General features: G+C 42.2%; 1 protein-coding gene across 2 annotated transcripts in view; it reads right to left on the bottom strand.

The window, feature by feature from the left end:
• Positions 1-416: 416 nt before the first annotated feature.
• LOC122802512 (inosine-uridine preferring nucleoside hydrolase-like) overlaps positions 417-22,452 on the bottom strand; it is a 440,651-nt gene continuing 418,615 nt past the window's right edge. For both annotated transcript variants that reach the window (XM_044072166.1, XM_044072167.1), the window contains one exon: positions 417-3,044. In XM_044072166.1, coding sequence (XP_043928101.1) covers positions 2,697-3,044 — 348 coding nt within the window. In that variant the 3' untranslated portion in view covers positions 417-2,696. The remainder of the gene's footprint in view (positions 3,045-22,452) is intronic.

The raw sequence follows: 22,452 nt of genomic DNA, 5'->3' as shown, positions 1-22,452 counted from the left end.
TTGTCAAATAAGATTAAGGGTGGATACATTACGTGGTCTCAATTATTCAGTTAACATTAACTGCTTTCTGCTGGCACATGGGTTTTAAGGTGACTTAGTGTTATTCAAAGAGGTCAAATTCTATATTGCACATTTGTTAATGTAGGAAATGTTTAAAAGATTATGTACATATAATTTTACAAATAATATTATAGAGTGTTTTTTTCATTTGCATATAGTTTTAGATACATTGTTTCTTTAAGTTAATAAGGTATCTAAAAATGTTTGATTGGCTTAGTCTGATCATGGGACTGCATGACATCATTTTTAAAAACTAGGTCTGAATGTGAGTTTTTAACTCTGATGAAGTTCTAACATAAAACAAAAGAACAGCAGCACTTAGTTAATTTAGACCATTGTTGGAGACTCTTTCTTTACTGGCTTTCGTGGAATTATTTTTGTTTTTGTTCAGTAGTTTTTCTCATTCTATGACGCTTTGGTTGGTTGAAGTAATAATGTACTTGACAAGTCTAACTGATAATATGTAGTAAGTTGCCTCAGCTGTGTCTTAATGTGAGTGGTGAAAACTGGATATTTTTGTACTTAGCTGATAGTAGCATGACGAATATTACTTGATGGGTATTAATTAAGGGTATAATAGGGGATACACACATTTAAATTAAATACTGGTCATCCTGACCTGAGAAGTCTGCTTAGTCTGGGTGGGCATGCCACTTTGTGTGGTGGTTGATGATTAACCAGAATGTAGAAGACAGGGATGCACATAGTTTATAACATTTTAAGTGACTACTCTTTATTTGAGTGGACAGGATGGCTATAATGGGTAGGTTCAAGAAATACTTCTAATAAAAGAAATGATAATAGGCCTCCCTATCCCTTGTTTTGTTATGCTGATGGAAGAATGAGGTTATGTATTGGTCAAACAAAGGGGCATGATATAGACTGATGAAGTGTTACTGTAAAGTGAGATGTGGGTGAGTAAAAAGTTCTAAAATGCATGATTTGGATGCTATGTATTAATAAGTATTTCACCCCCAGGACAGAACTGTAAAGCAGACAGTGGTAGAGGCCACCTTCCTTTTTATACTCTTTGTTTGACAAATTTAAAAGGATCATTTAATAATGGATAAAAATGCAGGAAGCTTGGACATCAGTTTACATAGTGTGTTACAAAGATATGTAGGGGGTGTGGGAAATGTGTAAAAGAGAGGAGTAATCTGGAGAGATTAGATGGAGTTTCAACAATATGTTGTCATAGGCAGTGTAACAGGCATGGTTGCCTGTGCTGAATGAGGGGTGACAGACTAGGGAGCACTGCATTCATGAACAACACGACACAATTTAATAGTAACATGAAAACAAGACAATAGGAGAAGGTTATAGATAAATATTGGTAGAAATCAGCACTGGATGTTTTGAGAAATGATGGTTAATGAAATTTAATTGGAAGAGTGACATGCACAGAAATCACTTCAGACAAACTGCATATCAAATTAATAGCATACTTAACTGTCTATTGATATTATCTCCCAAGTACTGAGAAGTATCAAGACTAATGCCCAGGAATTGTACAGTAATGTAACTTAGACAAGAAGGGAGCAGTTTTATTATCAATATATCAAAGGAGGACTGGGAATGACTGATGTGGTACTATATTATAAAGCCACCTAACTGAGACTTTTACATCTGGTGTAGGTAAGCTTGTATTTACCCTAATTGAAAGGACTGTGGTTACAGAAGGGGGAAGAGATAGTTACAGGGGAAGCAATAGAAGCCTGGAAGGCAGTGGTCCACAAACCTAAAGAATAGCTTTTCTCAGCTGTATCAGGCTCATTTTTGGGAAAAAAACTGCTGAAACAAAAGGAATTATTGAAAATGGAGGGATAGAATACTTTCAAAAATTTCTAAGTTAAACCACTAAAAGGAGATGCAAAGTGAGTCAGTTGATGGTATTTGGAAAAAAATATAATGCCAAGATTTTCAGAACAAATATGGACAGTGAACAGTATAATGGGTTGGGAACAAGCTAAAATAGCCTTCCACCTGAACAACAGGGAAAAACTAGCTTATATGAGACTAGCTCTAATGGGAAACAGGGATATGAAGACAGGTTCACCAGACAGTGATATGCCACTATTAGAGAATAAAAAAGTAGCACTATAGTATAATGGAAGCTTTTACAGTGAGCAGTTATAGAAGTAAGTTAAAGAAATTGCATGGAATTATATCTCATTACTGGGTTATAAATATGCAAATTTAAATAACATCAATAAAGAAATAAGAACACACATTTTCCTGACAATAAATCAGAAAGCACCGGAGAGATCTGAGTAGCTTTTAAAAGAAGAGTGTTTTGGGTATAGGAGTAGAATGAAGAAGATAATGATTGTCTTGCAGTGACTGCTATCAGTAATTCATTGTTAAATTACAAATACTCTAAGCTAACACTTTATTATGCATTAGAAAACTTAAAATGTATACATTTTATAAAGAACACTAGAACTTTCACAGATTATCTGCAAATTAATAAAAATGTTTCAGAGCCTGAAACAAATATTCCAAAGGTACTGCTTAATCACCCAAAACATGCATTGAAAATAGTAGCATGCCACTGTTTTTCTCTTGTCACAAGGTTTCAGATATGATTTTTAATAATTAAGTCAGTTATCACTGGTACTGGGCAGTAACTTTTGTAATTACTTCAAAGCAGTCCTTAGAAGGGTTTTGAACTTTTCTATGTCACACGTCTTCATAACAAATGCTTTGTGTTTCTTTTGAAGGAGATCTAAGTAGTCCATAATCATCATCCCTCTGCACAGTTTCCCACTCAACTCCACGCTCACACCACATTCAATATATTCTTTTACAATGCTGTTGTCTACTGCTGCAGCCATGGCGAAAGAATCACAAGGCACAAATCCACTTCCACTGACCAGTTCCTTAATCCCCTGCTCACTTTGAGAAAACTTCAGACTGTGAGCAGAGATCTTTTTCATGAATTTAGCTTTTGCTGTATCTTGGTTCACCAGGTCATTGTAGAACTCCTGAAAAATGACAAGCAGAAATAGGTATTTTTTTATATTTATAATTTTTGTTTTCTACATGTTTTCAGCTCAATATTCTCATAATATTATACCATAGTTTCCATAAGCTGGAATCAAACTTCACACATGCATTACATATACTGCATTATTAATATAATTTTTGTTGGAAGAATTAATAAGACAATCTTCCTCATTACCCCTCATTTTAATTCCTGTTCCACACTTTCCAAATTCCCTTTTACTTGTTGTAGTATTCCTTCTCGCTTTTCAAACTCTTATTTCCAAATATTGATATTCAGTTGAGTGTACCTTCATTTGTTTACTTTATTTGCATCCTTTCCCTGAACAATTCTCTGATTTCATGACCACTGTCATTTTCCTTTTCTCATGTTAAACTTCCTCTGTGCACTGTTTTGTTGTGATCCATATCTCTTCTCCCAGTTCTTACATTGTCTATCCATCCACTCTGTATTCTCTAGTCTTGCCTTATTTATCCCTTCTTTCCATGCTCTTCCTATTTTCTTGCGAAATTACCCCAATGCTAGTTGTAATTCCAAAAATGTCTTCTTTTGGCTATTTTTTATGTGTGGTCTCCTCTCCAGACAGACAGAATTTCCATTAATCTGGAATCTCCTTCTGAAATATCAACTTCCAGATTTTCTTAACCATTTTCTGTAATTGATTAATTTCCTAGCATGCCAACCACATATGTAATTGGAAAGCTTTTGCCATATCCCACCCTTCAACAGCATGACTTCTAAGTCCACCCGTTTTGTATCTTACAGAGGTTCTGCACCATCTGTGCACTAATCCAGCATAAACATCTCCAGCTGGATCTACTTTTTCAAGAATGTCATCATGCCCAATACTTCTTCACAGATTTAGTCTTCCCCCACTCCCTAGACTAAATTTTATTTATGTTTTCCTCAACCTCTCATCTACAGTCTGGGCTGTTCATTCTCCCAAAATTTGTATATTCTCCTTCTACTACCTTTTTGTATCTTTTCTCAACGTCTTAATTTTTTCCTGTTTCCTTTGTCTTTTCCTGTTATACTTCCCTTTACCTTTCATCTTACAGCATCCCTTTTCAACGCTGCCTTCATCTTCTCCCTGACCTTTTTTGCAAGGAGTCCTCTTTGAAATAACCAATTTCCTTCTACTCCATATGTTTACTGAATTTGTTCAAAAGAGGCTCAACCTCCACCGGCTTCTCCTTTCATGTCCTTCATCGCACTAATGCCTCTTTTCTCCTACTTCCCCTAGTTTCATTTTTATTTCTTCTGATTTCCTCTCTCAGAATGTACCTAATCATCTTTCCATCCAAACAACTTTTGCAAGTTTTTAGTTTTAGAATACTCTTCACTGTCCTTTTTGTGCCTTGTTTGATTTCTTGGTACACACCTGTATAGTCCCTTTTATATCCCTCCTCACACCATATCCAGTGCTCATCATTCACACTGCTTGAATGTCACATGAGTTCTGTGCCAGCCCAAACCCACACTGGCAACTTTCCAGAGCTCAGAATTCTCTCCTCTGATTTCTTATCACAGGGGATTGGCTAAGCCCTACCCATCAGAGGAAGTCTAACCCCTTTCACGGAAATCAGTTATTATAGGAATAACCCACGCCTGGGTGTGGGTAACGCTGGATTTACCCACGGTTGGTGTGGTTTGGTCACGAGGGCGAAGCCTGAGTGGCCAAACAAAGCCAACTGTTGGTAAATCCGGCATTACCCACACCCAGAAGTGGGTTATTGCTATTATACAATAACATTATTTAAGGAAAAAAATAATTACTTTTCTTAAATAATGCCATTGTATAATGCCTACTTGCTGTCCTTCCGCAGCTGTCTGGTATTCTGCAGCAGTTCTGATGTACTGCACATGCGTATGCCTATGCAGTACATCAGAGCTGTGGGCAAAAGCAACGGAGAAAGCAAGATCTCTGTTGCTTTTTACAAACTGTTTCGCTATGTTAAATGGGTTTAACATAGTGAGACAGCTTTAAAAAAAAGCAACGGAGAAGCTGTCTCGCTATGTTAAACCAATTTAACATAGCGAGACAGTTTTGAAAAAATCAACGGAGAAAGCAAGATCGCCATTGCTTTTTTCAAACTGTCTCTCTATGTTAAACTCATTTAACATAGCGAGACAGCTTTAAAAAAAGCAACGGAGAATCTCCGTTGTTTTTTTTAAAGCTGTCTCGCTATGTTAAATGAGTTTAACATAGCGAGACAGTGTGAAGCAACAGAGATCTTGCATTCTCCGTTGCTGTAAAAAAAGAGTTATAGTAATGGAAAAAGTCTGGGCGACCGGACCTTTTTCCATTACTATAACTCTGATTTACAACATGCATGCTGACCAATCAGTGTGCACGTTTTTGAATATTAATGGGGGGTCGTTGTATAATTAGTCTTTTGTACCAACTGTAGGACTCACATAGTTTAATCTCCTCAGCAGCCTGCATTAGTGAACTACAACTTCCAGACTCAGATAAGATACATTTGGGAACTTTCCTTCCTCTTTATTATTATATACTTTTAATTCCTTTCTTTTTTATTAAAAAATAAGTATTTGTGTGTTTTAACGTTTTATTTTAATATACTTGCTTTTCACTACTACTGTTAATTCCTTTGGAAATTCTAAAACACTATTGTGTTGTTTATGTGCTTAATACTGCTTTTTAGAAGTTATGGGGCTTTTCTGAAATGTTTTATGACTTGCACTGGGAAACTGTTCAGCTGAACTCTAGGAACTACTTCATGACTGGCCTGTTGTTTCTGTTTATCTGCTTCATTCTGAAGTTCTGAAAGGAAAATATGGCATTTTTAACTTTTTTTTTCATTTTTATGATATTGACTTCTGACTTAACACTACCATAGCCGTTTTTATCATTAAATTGCAATTTTACAGCTATAGCCGTTTGTATCATTAAATTGCAATTTTACAGCAAATTACTTTATTTGCATTTCCTGTGGAGATTTTTTTCATTTCTGACAAGGGATTTTCTAAGTAAATGCTTACTTACGCTGTTTTAAAATGTTACTGTTTGATTTTAAGAGCATATATTTGATTTTGTACACTATTTGGCTAAATTAATTTTACTTGATACTGTCTCTATGTGTGCTGTTTACTACACTGTGCAGTTTGTAAAAAAAAAAGAAGTTATGTACTTACCATAACGTTCCATATGAGTTGTTCATCTTGCCTTCATTGTTCATCATTCTTCATTCATTCTTACACATGGGTTCGGAGCCGATCCATTGGCTCCGAGTCGGCTGCTTTCACAAGCTGAAGGTCTTAGAGTAGCTCAAGGCCAAGTCCCTATCCCATGATGCTCTCTGTCCTACCTCAGATCTAGTTTGCTGACCCCAGCATGTAACAGATATAACACATAAAAGATACTCCAACCAGAGTAAGAAGTCGCATAACAAGACCCATCAGACCACAAGTTTTACTGGTTCTTCGAGAACCTGGAGGGGGAGGGCGGGTGGGAATGTAAGAATGAAGGTGAGATGAATAACTCACATGGAACGTTATGGTAAATACATAACTTCTTTATGTGAAGTTGATCAATCTCACCATTCATTCTTACACATGGGTATTGTCCCAAGCACCCTAATCCTGGGTGGCTCACGGGAGTATATTCTTGAGGACAGTGGAACCAAAGGAAGCCCTTTCCCTGGAGACCCTGTCCACTAGTAATGAGTGATAAAGGTATGCGGCTTAGACCAGGTGGCAGCTGCACATATAGTGTCCAAAGGCAATCGAGCCACATAAGCAGAAGAAGTGGAAACAGCCCTAGTGGAATGTGCTTTCACGCCATGTTCTAATGGTTGGTTCGCTGAGGAGTATGTAAATTTAATGCAGTCAGTTAACCACTTGAAAAGGGTAACTTTAGACACTGGTAGCCCTTTCTTAGTGTCAGCATGAGAAACAAAGAGTACTTCAGATTTCGTAAATTCCCTTGTTCTTTCCAAATAGAATCGCAATTGTCTGTGAACATCAAGCTTATGCAACATGTACTCCAACTTGTTAGAATGGTTACTGAAAAAAGTTGGAAGTTCGATAGTTTGATTTAGGTTAGTCTCGGAACACACCTTTGGAAGGAATGAAGGATTAGTCCTCAGTGACACTCTGTTGGGGTGAAACACCAAATATGGGGGTTTGATAGATAGGGCTTGAAGCTCGGATGCTCTACGTGCTGAGATAATGGCTAGCAAGAAAATTGTTTTCCAAGAGAGGAATTTTAAATGGCAGGATGATGCAGGCTCAAAGGGAGGGAGAATAATCCGTGACAGCACAAAATTTAGATTCCAGGAAGTAACAGGTTGTCTAACAGGCAGCCTAAGATGAATGGTACCCTTTAAGAAGGTCTTACATAGTCTGTGAGACATTAGGTTAGAACCTTCAGATCCGAGGTGGAAATTCAAAATTGCAGCCAATTGAACTCTTATAGTGGCAGCTGCAGCACCTTCATGAAAAAGCTTAGATAGAAATTCCAGAATACTAGCAACTGGGGCAATGTAAGGATCAATGTTATTCTGGGAGGCCCAAAAAGCAAATTGTTTCCATTTGCTGGCATACAACTTTCGAGTGGAAACTTTATGAGAAGATACAAGAATATGCTGTACCTCAGAAGAAAAGTCGTGTGACCTGGCTAGGTTGGGAATTGGAGCAGCCAAGCTGTCAGTCTGAGGGAATGAAGGGAGGGATGGAGGGCCCCTGATGAATGTGTTAGCAGATCTGGAACTGGGTCCAGAATCCAAGGTTCCTCCAATTGATAGAGTCGAAGGAAGGGAAACCAAATCTGTTGAGGCCAAAAAGGGGCTATTAAGATTACAGTCCTTTCCAGGGCTTTGGCTTTCTGTAAGAATTTTGGAATCAGGGGAGTTGGTGGAAAAGCATATAGAAGTCCCGGGGGCCAATCGTGTATGAGCGAGTCCCTTGGGCTGTCCCCTGGTGGTGGATTAAGGGCAAAGTAGCTTCTGCATTTGGCATTCATAGGGGATGCAAACAGGTCGCAGCAAGGCTGGCCCCATCTGTGGAAAATCATCTCTGCAAACTCGTCTTTGAGAGACCACTCATGCGGTAAAAGAATGGCTCTGCTCAGTTTGTCCATGATCACGTTGAATTTCCCCGGGATATGCATTGCTATCAGAAAGCGCCCGGTGGATACCGCCCACTGCCAAATTCTCAAGGCCTTTCAAGATAAGGGGTAAGACTTGGTTCCCCCTTGCTTGTTGATGTACCAGACCACAGACATGTTGTTTGTATGTATTGCAATCGTACCCAGAGGAAGAGAGTCATGGAAGTGCTGCAGTGCCAAAAGTACAGCTCTCAGCTTCAGAACACTGATGTGCAACTGTGACTCTGTTTCTGTCCAGGTGCCTTGGGCTGTTCTTCCCTGAAAAAGCCCCCCCACCCTATCAGAGAAGCTTCCATGCTCGCTGTGGCTGATAGCGGGGAGAAACAAATGGTAGACCTACTGTAACCCGGTGGCTGGTCAACCACCAACGAAGATCCTTCTTGCAAGAGTCTGTAATCATTATTAAGAATGACATCGGAAGTTGTTGGTAAGACTACTGGGTGAAGAGTAACCACTGAAGAATCCTCATGTGCATACACCCCACAGGAACTGCTATGAGCGTAGCTGCAATGGTACCTAGTAGCTTCAATACTTGAGAGGCCGATACTTTTTTTCTCTTCAAAATGTCTGATACCTGGTTTTGAAGCGTGGCTATTCTGTCCAGAGGCAATTTTACCATGGCGGTGGTAGTGTCTTATTCTGCTCTGATAAAGGAGATATGCTGTGATGGCGACAATGCAGACTTGTCAAAATTTATAGTTATGCCTAACTGAGAGCAGAGCTTGAGTGTGTGATCCCTGGGCAGAATTAGTTGATGCCTGGAGGCAGCGGTAAGGAGCCAGTCGTCCAGATACGGAAACACTCGGAATCCTAGATGCCTCAGGTGAGCCATAACCACTGCCATGCATTTGGTACACACTCTGGGGCTGTTGTGAGGCCAAAGGGCAGTACTCGGAATTTTTAGTGACTGGCTTCCAGCCAGAAATGCAAGTGTTCTCTGGATGGTCTGGCCATTTTGATATGATAGTACGCATCCTTGAGATCTATAGAGCACATCCAATCACCCATTCCTAGGAATGGGAGGATCGACTGAAGCGTGACCATCCAGAACTTCTCCTTCTTTACGAATGTGTTGAGTCTGCTGAGGTCCAAGATGGGCCTCCAGTACCCTGTTTTCTTTGGAACTAAAAAAAATCTGGAGTAAGTTCGGATCCTATCTGGTCTGCTGGGACTGGCTGGATGACTCTCTTTTCCTGCAGCCTCTGGATTTCTATGGCTGCTTGATCCCTGAGACTGGGTGGAATGTCTGGAATTTTCTTTTGAACAGGTGGGGTTCTAAGAATGGGATGATGTAACCTCTGGTAACAATGCTTTGTACCCAAGAATCTTTTGTAATTCCCAGCCAGGCATCCGGATACAAAGACAAGTGACCCCCGACTGCCTCCAGAGTAGGACAGTCGGGCCTCCTTTCAGGGGTGCTGGTAGGGCTTACCAAAGAACTGATCCCTGTTGCCCTGGTTTTGCTGAACCTCTCTGCTGCCGGGGTGGCGTCTTCTATTATTACCCCCTCCTCTGCCCCTGGAGGGGGGTTCACTATGTGTTCTGGAAAGCTCCTTGGGACTTCCAGAACCACATTTTTCCACCTTTCTGCCCTTTGGGGTATGGTCTAGTAGGGGTGGAAAAATGGACTCCTATGGCAGATAGAGTCTTTCCATCTTGCTCACACCTACTGAGAGTCTCTTTGACTTTGGGCCCTAAAAGAGATGAGCCATTGAATGGGGTGTTAACGAAAGAAGACTTGAAGGCTTCCGCAAAGGAGCATAAGCGCATCCAGGAACGTCTCCGAAGAACTATTGCTGAACCCGTTGCCCGACTCGAACCATCGGCTGCATAGGAAATGAGTCGCATGGACGAGTTAACTATGGAATTAAGGGTATTAAGCTGGGCTGTCACCTTCTCAGAGACGCCTCCATCTATACTACCCTGCAGAGTATCTCTGAGCTCTTTTAGGAGATCTCTTTGAAGATGGGTAAAATGAGTCAAGTAGTTGAGCGATCGCATAGCAAAGGTCGCAGAACTAAAGATGCATTTCCCATACCTGTCCATAGTCCTGGAATATCTATTAGGAGGATGGACAGTAGAAGAGGTTTCAGACATCTCTTTCTTGGTGGCCGCCACCACCACCACCACCACCATGGCATCAACCGGCACTCCATTAGTGAGGAACATCTTATCTTGAGGGGACGTAATAAACTTGCTGGACCTCCGAGGGACAGGTTTGACAGTATCAGGAGACTCCCACGCCCTTCGAGCAACCAATTCCATTAGTTCATCGAAGGTTGGAGTCACCCAGGAGGTGGAAGGTTGAGACCCAAAGGCCTTCAGGAGCACCGACTCATTCTCAGTAGGGCTAATGGACTGCCAGTCACCCCTCTGCTTCAGGACCTCAAGGATATCAGCAAAGGACATATCCTCCAAGGGGGACGATGGGGACCCTTCTGATTCCTCTAAGTCAGTGTCTAATGTAAGAGACTCCTGCGGGGAGTCTAAATGCCACCTCTTGCAAAGTTTCTTCCTGGGAACCTCATCAGTGGGGGCTTCTGGTGAGGTCTCAGTAAAACATGGGTCACCCAATGGGGTTACCTGAGGCTCTGGGTCTCAACGCTTCACAGGGACCTGTGATGTAGAGGCAGGAAAGCAGCACTTTAGTGGAGGAGGAAGAAGGCCCTGATGACGTGTGCTTCTTAGAAGACATAACTCTCCTCATAGCATCGAAGGCTCCACTGCTCCAACCTGAGGAAGCCGCCGGTTCTGAAGAAGATGGAAACCTCCCCGACACCGAGACAGTGGGCTCTGACCCAGAGGAAGGAGCCGAACTCATCCTCGCCGATGCTCCAAGAGGAAGGGTTGGAACCGATGCATCGGTTCAACTCCCCCCCCAGAGCTGACCAGAGAGTGTCAACTCCCAGACTCTTCAAATGGCACTGAAGAAGTCTGGGTTGACGGAGCCGATAGCACTGGAACAGGCCTTGGCTCTGAGGGCTCCACAATCATCAGATCCCCCTTCCCCAGCTCCGAAAGCCTGGCTTGGCTCAGAGGAGTAGTCACAGCAGGTGTGATGGTCTTAGGCTCCGTAACCAGTTGGGTCAAAGCCGATAATAATTTGGCCAGTGCCGGGTTCTCGAGAAGCCTCTGCACCACTCGGTCCACATCCACATTGGAGAGGGTTCTCGAAGAACGAGTCGAAGGAACCAAAGAAACCACCGATTGCAGAATGGGTGAACTCAAGGTCTCAGAGACTGGCTCCAAAACTGGGGACCGGCTACAAAACACTGGCTTGGTGCACGGTTCCGAAGACTGCGTTGCTGGCGACCGCACCTTTACAGCAAGGCTCGGAGCCGATGACTTGGGCTCCGAGGAAGCTTTGGAGGACTTTGACCCCTTCGACAACTTGGAAGTCTGGTCAGCCTTATCCAAGGACTCCTGAAAATCTGGCTTCAGCAAGCCTCTATCCACCAGCTTTATTCTTCGCTCCAGTAATACCCGGCTGCTAAAAGAATGGCAGATACAGCAATCCTCCTGGAGGTGAACTGGCCCCAAGCAATAAACACAATCAACATGGGAGTCAGTGATAGACATTATCTGACCGCATTTTGGGCACTTTTTAAAGCCAGACTTCTGCTTTTCTCTCTGATCAGCCATAATCACAAAAACACAACAGTATGCACCAATCAGAACAATTATTTAGTCACTCTAAATAACTACAGCACACACACACACCGCAAACTCTACAACTGTATAAACACTGTAAAGCTAACTATAAATCTTAACTTTATAAAGACTATCTAAACACGCTAAATATAAGTGTAAACTGGCGTAAAGCTAACTATAAATCTTAACTTTAAGAAAACTATTTATATAAACATGCTAAATATAGGAATAAGCTGGATAGGGAACTCATTTAAACAACTAAGGCAGGGACAAAGGCCTAAGAGCAGCCACTCTTAAAGAATAAAAATCTCGTCAAGCACAACAAAAGGGTGAGCTAAAACAAAGGCTAACTAGCCCCCAAAAAACTGTCTATCCAGAAAAACTGCAAAACTTTGCTATAAAGGTAGAATAAAGTAGAAAAGATCAACAATACTGGCCCAAGCTCTCCAACGACCTCCGATCTGTTGCAGCGGCAAACTAGATCTGAGGTAGGACAGAGAGCATCATGGAATAGGGACTTGGCGTAGTGCTACTCTGAGATCTTCAGCTTGTGAAAGCAACCAACTTGGAGCTGATGGATCTGCTCCAAACCAATGGTAAGAATGAACGGCGAGATTGAACAACTTCACATCAAGACTTAGTACCAGCTCAGATGGTTTAGAAGTACGTTGCTGTGATTGTAGTGCACAGGGTCCTGAGTTCAGACTTGAAAGTGATGACTTTTCCATTAATGCTAAATGTCCAGAATGCATGATATTTTTGTAAAAGAATTACAAATGCCAACAGCTCAGATGGTGTAATGGTACGTTGCTGTGATTGTAGTGCCAGTGTCCTGGATTCGAGACTTGGCAGGGCTGATTATTTTAAAGAATAGAATGTTCACTCTGGGAATCACTCCAGTGGCTCTACTTGATAGAGGCACTGGGAACTAACGTTAGGCTATGGGCTATAGGCTTGTAAATGTTCCAGGGCCATTAGCTTAGTACAAACCTATGAACAAATTCAACTGTTGTTGCTATAGTTTATGCAGATGTTCTTTGTGTTTCACTGTTGCAGTCATCACATTTGGGTTATCCCTGCCAGGGTAGCCCTCAGCCGGCCCAAATACCAGAGACTTAGTATTTCTGCGTCGGTTGCTGTCGCTTGAGGACTGACATCAGGTCATCAGTAGTATAAAGTAAAGCATCCAACACCATTACATCCATCTTTCTTGTTGTGCAGCCTGAAGCAGAAGCAGTTCGCATGAGTGCCAGTCGGCCGCTACCCGAGTTTTCATTTCCGAACTGAAGTTGAAGACTTCTAAAGCTAAGTACCCTGTTAGGGATCCTTTTTTCTTGCACTAACCGATGTCAGAAAAAGTTAATATTTGTCACACCTGTGGAAAGCAAATACCACACCGAGACTCCCACTCTTACTGCGTCATTTGTCTAGGCCCAGACCATGACGTCCCCCGTTGTCGCTTCTGTGCTTTGTTCAATGCCAGAATTATCCATCGTTGGGCCCTTATTGTAGCCAGATATTTTCATTTACAGTCTTCGAATTCTGATATGGCTTCAGTAAGCCATTAGACAGCAGATCTTCCAAAAAAACGTAAAGATAAAGACAGAGACAGACCGCACAGGCCCAAACCTTCCGACGACGCTTCCGTTAAGCTAGTCGTCAGTTCTCCGGTACTCAGTGAGGCACTTTTGCAGCCCCTGATGCCTGCTTCAGTTGATTCGCAGGGCACTACCGAGACCCTTTTGGAGTCCGGTATGCCACAAAACTCTTCTTTGTCTAAGGATCCTGTGGTCATCTCTATCTTGGATGGGTCCGGAGCTGCTGAGCAGGCACCAGCTTCCGAGGAAGTCTTTCGCACTACCGAATCTTGACACAAACCAATGTCTTCTTTCACAACTACTGTTCTTTCGAAAACAACCGAGTTCCTTAGGCCCAGGGTTCGAACCACACTCAAGAAACAGACTACCCACTCTCAGGCACCTGCTTCCTTACCTCAGTCTCAAATGCTTAAAATGGAGGATGACCTTATCATGCTGATCAGGGGAAGCCAAGCCACCCCCGCAAAAAGGAAAAGAGATCTGTCCCCAGTAGTTTTGTCTGAGCAAGATTCAGAGGAATCAGATACATCTGACTATGAAGACATGCAAACCCTCTCCACTTATGAGGATTCTGATGCAGAGGACTCCATTCCTTCAGCCTCCCCCCCCCCCAGAGGATTTTTCCTACCTTAAGGGAGCCTTTCCATTGGGGGAGTCAGGACTACCCTTAGTCTAAAAAGAGACTCAGGGAATTCCTAGATCTACCACAACACAGACCCTTGGCCATCCCCCTAGTCCTGGATGTTGTGGAGGATGCTTTCCTTGAATCCAGCTTGACTCCTAACACCCTACCTCCTGCTTCCAGAAAACCAGACAGGTACTGCAGAGTCCCTGACTCACACAAATATCTTTTTAAAAATCCAACAGCTGACCCTGAGATCATTTCTAAAGGGCCAAAAGGGATTAAAGCAACCTCTGCTACGAATCCCACCCCCTCAGACAGGGATTCCAGAGCACTGGACAGATGGGGTAAAAAAGTATGCACCTCAGCTACTCTTGCTATCAGGACACTAAATTGTCAGTTTCCTATGCTTAAATATCAGCAATATACCTTGGAACTTATTAAACAAAAAATGTCTTCCTTTCCTGTTTGTGCAGAATCTAAAGATTTACAAGACTTAATGCATTCTGCAAGTCAAGTAACTAAACACACTTTGCACTATGGTTTTGATGCCCTAGAAGCTTCTTGTAGGGCAGCAGTCACTGGATCTGTCATTAGAAGACATGCATGGCTTAAGGAACAACCCTTGCCAGACCATGTCAAATCTAAATTGTTGGATGCTCCCTTGCACAAAGATAGCTTATTTGGCCCTACGGCAGAAGAGGTCTTAAAAAAGAGGGAAGAAAAAGCAAAATCTATGCAAGCAGTTAAAGATTTCTTACAGGTCCAGCCCCCTAGGTTCAGCTGACATTGTCCTTCCAAGCACTGGTCCTTTCCTGCTCCGAGTAGACAGGCCCAGCCTAGGCCCTGTGGAAACAGGCCCCCCCAGACAGCAGCCCCAGGGAATGAAGAGATCTAAGCAGTGGACTACCTCCACTTGAAAACCAGGGAATTCTAAGCCACCCCTTATGGTAAGAACTCACAATGACTCACCCCCTCCCGACCCTCCCCTCTGCCCACCTTCACTTACCATTAGGAGGAAAACTCTCCTTTCACTCAAGCACCTGGGCCACCATTACCAAGGACCCAATGGGTTCTGAACATTGTGTCTCAGGGTTACAAATTCTCCTTCCACATCCTTCCAACCCCAAAAGGGTTCCTAGATCTACCACCAAATCAGTGGGCAGAGGCTGAAAAGCAAATCCATTCCCGCCTCTTTTTGAGGGCAGTAGAGGACGTTCCTGCAGAACAGATAGGCCAAGGCTTCTACTCAAGACTTTACTGGTACCCAGAAAAGAGGGCACCTGGTGCTCAATCCTCGATCTATCCATTCTAAGCACCTTCCTGGTGATCCCAAAATTCAAAATGCTCACCCTCTAGCAGCTGCTACCCATGCTCTCCAAGGATGCTTGGCTAGCCACCCTACATCTAAAAGAGGCCTACCTCCACATTCCTGTCAGAGAATCATGCAGGAAATATCTCTGCTTCAGGGCAGGATCTCAACACTTTCAGTTCTCTGTGCATCCCTTTAGCTTATTTACTTCTCCAAGAGTTTTCACAAAATGTCTGGCTCTGGCCAGTGCCTTTTGCAGACAAAGAAATATTCAAATTTACCCCTACTTTGACGACTGCCTTATTCAGGCAGACAGCCAGGAAAAGATGCTCAAGCACCTGGCCTTTGTAAAGACCCTACTAACCTCCCTAGGGTACACAATTAACGAAAATAAATCAAAACAGGTGCCCACCCAAAGGATAATATTCCTGGGAGCAAGTCTGGACACAGCATTCCAGATGGCATACCTTACACCAGAGAAACAAATTTCCCTGACAGCCTACTTTTCTCAACTGGCCACCAGGCCCCAGCTTTCTGCAATGAAAATCCTGCAAGCTCTGGGGTTCATGGCGTCTTGCATACTACTCATTCCATATGTCAGACTGCATATGAGAAAACTTCAGTGGTACCTAAAGAGCCTTTGGTGTCAACACTCTCAGGCCTGGAAACTCTTCTACCTATAATTCCTTGCCTCAGACAGGACTTTCTTTAGTGGGAAACAACATGCTCCCACAACAAGAGACTGCGCTTCTCCCCACCTCCACTGCCCAGACCCTCACCACAGATGCATCAGACTATGCTTGGGGTGCACACCTGCATGGCAGTTACATACAGGGCCAATGGAGCCCACAGCAAATCCCCCTGCACATTAATCAAAAAGAGATGATGGTTGTGCAGCACGCCTTGATAGCATTCAAACCACTACTCTCTCCAGGGGTTCTCCTGATCAAAACAGACAGCACCACTGTGATGTGGACATCAACAAGCAGGGAGGGACGCACTCCTACCCTCTATGCAGGCTGGCCATGACCCTTTGGCTCACAGCCTCTTCCATGCAACTACAGCTGTTAGCACAATACATGCCAAGCTCTCTCATCTCCCTGGCAGACCAATTAAGCAGGAACCTTCTGGACCCACTCGAGTGGCAGCTCAACAGAAGTACCTTCACCCTAATAAATCAGAAATGGGGACCCTCGGAGGTCCACCTCTTTGCCTCCCACACCAACCATCAGCTCAGCAAATTCTGCACCAGGGAGCATCACTGCATGGCATGGAAAGTGGATGCCCTGTCCTTCCCCTGGGTCAACCTCTCAGTCTGTGCCTTTCCTCCCCTACCTCTCATTCCCAGGGTACTGCTCAAAATAAGGGAGGAAAAACCAAGAATCATTATTATAGCTCCAGACTGGCCCTGACAAAGCTGGCACCCCTTGCTGAGCAGCCTGTCCCTGCTGCCTCCATGGCATCTTCCTCAGATTCCAAACCTCCTGACCCAGAGGGAAGGGGAATTCATGCATCCCCAATTGCAGACACTCAATTTGGCAGCTTGGCTTATTCCCTAACCCCAACCCAATCTGTCTTCCTAAGTAAACATGTTCAGGATGTTATCCATGAGGCCAGACACCCTAGCACCAGAAAGTCTTATGCAGATAAATGGAAAAGGTTCTGCTCTTGGATCCAGTCTAAGGGGGACAATAAGGCACAACCCTCCATCCCTCTCATCCTGGAATACTTAGCTGACCTACTTTACAGTGGTCTTTCTTTCTCCTCTGTAAAATTTCATGCCTCTGCTATTTCTGCTCATTTTCCCACTAAGCAGCTCCTCTTCTCATACCCTCTGGTCAAACAATTCCTCAGAGGGGCTAGCAACTTAAAGCCCTCCAGAAGGGTACCAACACGAGCTTGGGACCTTAACTTTGTCTTGGAAAAGCTCACCCTGCCTCCTTTCGAACCAGCTTCTTCTGCATAGTTAAAATTTATCTCCTGGAAGATAGCATCACTTCAGCCAGAAGAGTCTCTGAGCTGCAAGCACTCATGGCTGTGGAACCCTTCATCATCTTCCATGCAGACAAGGTATCCCTCAGAACAAACCCATCCTTCATGCACAAGGTGGTGTCCAGCGTAGTTCTCAACCAATCCATTCATTTTTTCCTTCTTTCCTAATCCCCAGAACAAGGGGAAAGGATTCTTCACACTCTAGATGTGCACAGACAGCTCATATACTATCTGGACAGGACTAAATCCTTCAGAAAGTCTGATCAATTGCTGGTTAACTTTGCTACAGGAGCAGAAGGCAAAGCCATCTCCAAAAAAAAAAACATTTCCAAATGGATAGCACACTGCATACATTTCTGCTACAAACAACATGGTAAGCCTCCCCCTAAGGGGGTCAGGACACACTCCACCAGAGCAGCTTCCACCTCTGCAGCTTTCCTCAGAAGAGTCCCCACCAGGGACATCATGGAGGCTGCCACCTGGGCATCTGTTCATACTTTTACCAAGTATTACCACCTGCCTCTATTCTCCAAATCCAGGGCAGGGTTTGCCTCTGCAGTCTTGCAGGGCATCCTAGCCAGCAAATAGCTTCCATGACTGCCTACACCTATTTCCTCAGCTTTGGGAATCTACCCAAATGCAATGACTGCAACAGTGAAATACGAGGAACATAGTACAGTTGTGTACACTTACCCTAAATGTAGATGTTCGAGTGTGTTCACTGTTGCAGTCCTGATTTCCCTCCCTCCATCCCCTTTTTTTCTTTCTCCTTTCCTTACAAGGGACATATTGGTATTTATTTTCCACTGGTGGGGTTCTTCCACCAGAATCTGGCCTCCTACTTTGGGGGCTCCTGACAGGTTAGGGCAAGAAAAACTAATGTAATGGCTTCGGCTGCCTTACTTTATACTACTAAACGCAAAATGTAACAAACAAGTGAAAACAAAAACAGAAGACAAAATTACCCTGTACTTGTGAACGCCAAGGGAATTCTTGTATAGTCCACACTTGTAAATTCTCCACACTCAAATGGCTGCTGTAGACAAAATCGAGGATAAAATCAGTTATGTTAGATGCTAAATAAATGTCCACAAAGAGGTCCTATGCGACAAAATATCCATATGAATCAAGTAGTAAAAAAGATTTCTCCAAAAGCTTTATTGAACCAATACTGTTTTTGTTTTCACTTACTTTATACTACTGACGACCTGACGTCAGTCCTCAAGTGACAGCAACTGACCCAGAAATACTAAGTCTCTGGTATTAGGACCGGCCGTGGGCTACCCTGGCAGGGATAACCCAAATGTGATGACTGCAACAGTGAATACACTTGAACATCTACATTTATGGTAAGTGTGCACAACTGTACTTTTAGCTGTAAGTGTTGTTTGGGGACATAGTTTATATTTTCTATTATTGCTGCCCTTAATAGTGCCAGTGTATTCTGGCTGTTTTTTCACCTGACTCGATGGATCGTGATAAGGCTTACAGCCCCCCCCCCCCACCACCACCACCACAATCAAATCCAGTTACACCTCAAAAGAAAAGAAAACTCAACAGAAATATGCCTCACCCTAAGTTTGCAAATCTATTGTTACCTTAAACTGGGCTGTAGACCAGTTACCTTTTTCCCATCATACACACTGGTGTGAACCCACAGCCCACTATGGTGCAGGGATCAGACACATTCTCTGGTGCTGATTCAGTACCTGGTTCAGGTACGAGAGAACCAAATCTTTTAGGCACAGGAGAGGTCTGGGGTAAGTGACCCTTGTCAGACACAATACCTTGCTCCTAGATATTTTGTCCACTAGTGTGGGTGGGCGTTCGAAAGACATCCCTAAATGGGCGTGCCTTCGTTGAAGGTTGAACGTCGAGCGGGCACCTCGGCGTTCATCAAAATCTACTGCCAATCATTAGCGGGCCGGAGTTCCACTGTGGCGCCCCCTAACCGGGAAAAGCCGAAAGACAACAACAACAAATGTAGTTCACAGGAAAGAAGGAACAAACTCTACTACATGACAAACAATCAGGTTATTGCCATGTGTAGAGCTGATGTGGCTTCCTTAGCTAAGAGTGTTTTACAGTCAGCTAATCTCTGAGGCTGTGCTCCTCTTCAGAATGACTATAAGACTACCTTCTCTATGGTCACAGATTTTGACGAGGACTGGGATGCAGACAGTAGTGAATACTCCGAGTCCTTCCAGTTTGATTCTTTGGAAGGTGAACAGGTTCAAAAACCCAAGCAGGTTTTCACTTTTCCAGAGATGCTAGCTAGGTTTAGAGATGTATTTGACTGGAAGATATTTAGAGTTCTGCAAAAGATTGGCAGAGTTTATAATCTTATTGAGGATTAGAAGATGTCTATAAATCTGCATGTAAAACCTTTTTGGCAAGTGAACCAATTCCTAAAAAGGCTATGAAGAAATACAAGGTGCACTCTAATGTTACAGCTATCTTTGCTCCTTTGTCAGCTGACCCAGCTGTGGTTTCTCCAGCTGCCAACTCTAGCAAGAAGCCCTTGGCTTCTTCTAATCCTACATCGCTGGATAAAATTGGCAAGTGGTTAGTAGCTCAGAGAAAAACATTAGCTCAGTCAAGTAATTTAGTCTTTAGAATTTTAAATTATCAGGGCTTTATGTGGAGATTTGTTGTAATGTGGTTATAGTTCATATGACTTGGATGCATCATTGCTTGCTTAACAGAAGTGTAATATGAATGAGATTTGTTTCTAATGTGACTGAGGTTTCAAAACATGCTTGGGAAGTATATTGGAAGTTGCAGACACAATTTCTAGAAATACAGTCACTTCTGTTGAATTGGGAAAGTATGCTTGGTCACATAACCACATTTTTTCTGAGGATTTAAAAATGAGATTTTGAATGCTCCTTTCAGTTCTGAATCTGTCTGGTCCTGCAGCCACCCAGACTCTCAAACAAAGGGATGATAGATGTAAACTGATGCTTGGGGTATCTAGAATGTTTCATATTCCCAGGTTCTCCCCTAACGAAGTGTCCAACTTCAAAAGGCAGCACAAACAAAATCCCAGCATAACAAGAGTCAAGAGTACCAGGAGGATAATGCTTCCAAACCAAATAAAAGGTGTTTCTTTCCCCACAAAAAGATCATTCCCCTGCTAAAGAATGACTATGCATCCCATCCTTTCCTCCTGTCCTGTTTCCCCTTTCCCCTTCCTCCAGGCCTTCACTCAAGCTGGCAGCCTGGTTATATAAATAGTATCGGGTAAATGCGTGATGAGAATAATTTAGTGAGGATAGTCTTGGCAGCGGACAGAAAACCCTCCATCCTTCAAGTAAATCTCTCCATACCCGCCAGACAAGACACATTCTCTGGTACTCCTTCATAAGTTGCAAGTAGAGTTCATAAAACCAATTTCTGATCCACAAAAAGCAAAAGGACTTTTCACCAGAATCTTTTTGGTACCTCAAAAAGAACTATCATAGAGATCAGTGTTAGATTTGTTGTACCCTAAATACCTTTCTGAAAGTACCCAGTTTCAAAATGCTCATCCTGCAGACTGTCTTACCCCATCTTCTGGACCACTGTTTCATGGTGACTTTAGATCTGAAGGATGTTTATTATCATATTCCAACTGCTCCCAACTTCAAGATGAATATATAAAGGCCTTCTCCCACCCCTCAGAAAGAACTGTCTTCCTGGGATGTATGATCGATGCAGGAAAAAATATAGCCTTTCTACCAGAAGATAAAGTCCTGAATTTTCAGAACATTTTCATGGATTTCTGTCTTCAAGAAGCTGTCCCTGCAAGAGAATTTCTTATAATTCTAGGCGTCATGGCATCAATGATCCTCATGATACCAGTGGTCAGACACGATATGAGAAAAATGTAATGCTTGGGAGACCCAGATAGAATATAGGGAATTATTTTGGCAAATAATTTTGGAGGCAAATAAATTCCCTGGGTTGAATGACAATGTTTCCCTTGCTCCAGTTTTGAAATTAAGGGCAGCTAAATTGTAGTAACTATTTTTCATCATTCTTTTTTCATTCTTTTTTCATTTCTCAATTTCATTTGTATTCCATACACGTCAAGGAAAATTAATTTCATATATATTTAATTCATATTAATTCTTATATATATACATTCATTCATATTTATTAAATGGTACATGCTGACTCAGTGTATTTTGTACAAAATTTGAGATGAATTTTAAACTATATACTATGTTTTTATACACATATGTTTTTATATACATATAGATTTTTTATACATTTTATATACATTTGTTGAAAGGAGGTACAGTTTTTAGAGATACATTTTTAACATTCATATTTGGTTGCACAACGTCACGCCTATGTGTATTCATTTATACATTCATATATAGATTTATTTATTTATATACACATTTATACCTTATTGATTATTGGCATATTTCCCTTTCACAGAGAAGAACATCTAGGATGGAAATTCAATGCACATCTAGTTTTTGACCACTAGATGGGAGTATTGTTAGGGAATTTAATACAAATTTAATACAAATAAGTTAATATAAAAAAGTCTTTATTTTTAAACAATGGTAGCCACTCAATTGCTTCATTTGTGTACTCTTATCAAAATATCGGTTTTATGATTTGTTTACATATAAGTGGCACACACACACATTTCACATTTTATATTTTGTAAATAGGAACATAATATTTTATTTAATTGTTCAATGTATCATCTATTTGCTACTCAGTACAGGCGTATATTCATTCATTATTAATGAGGAATGCTAGATTTTTATTGGGTATTTTAAATTTCAAAGAATAGGTCAGCATATATAAAGGGTTGCTTGTCATGTTTTTATTTGTCTGATGAAGTCTTATACAAGAGACGAAATACGTGTGATTTGGTTTGTTTACGTATAATAAAGCTGTTTGTTGGAAGCAAAGTTGTCCGGTGCACTTCGTCCTCTTCACAGTGCTTGGTCTGTTTACAAAAATGTAATGCTACTTCATAATTGTTGGACACAGCACCTACATCCCTTTGAATTCCAAGTACCAGTGCTGGAATTTGTGGAAAAAAAGTCATAGTGGTGAAAGGATCAGAAGTCTGTCAAT

This window comes from Protopterus annectens, chromosome 5.part0 (genome assembly GCF_019279795.1).
Source record: "Protopterus annectens isolate FY-2018-M chromosome 5.part0, PAN1.0, whole genome shotgun sequence".
In the NCBI taxonomy this organism is placed as follows: Eukaryota; Metazoa; Chordata; order Ceratodontiformes; family Protopteridae; genus Protopterus; species Protopterus annectens.
This window is presented reverse-complemented; position numbering and strand designations above follow the sequence as displayed.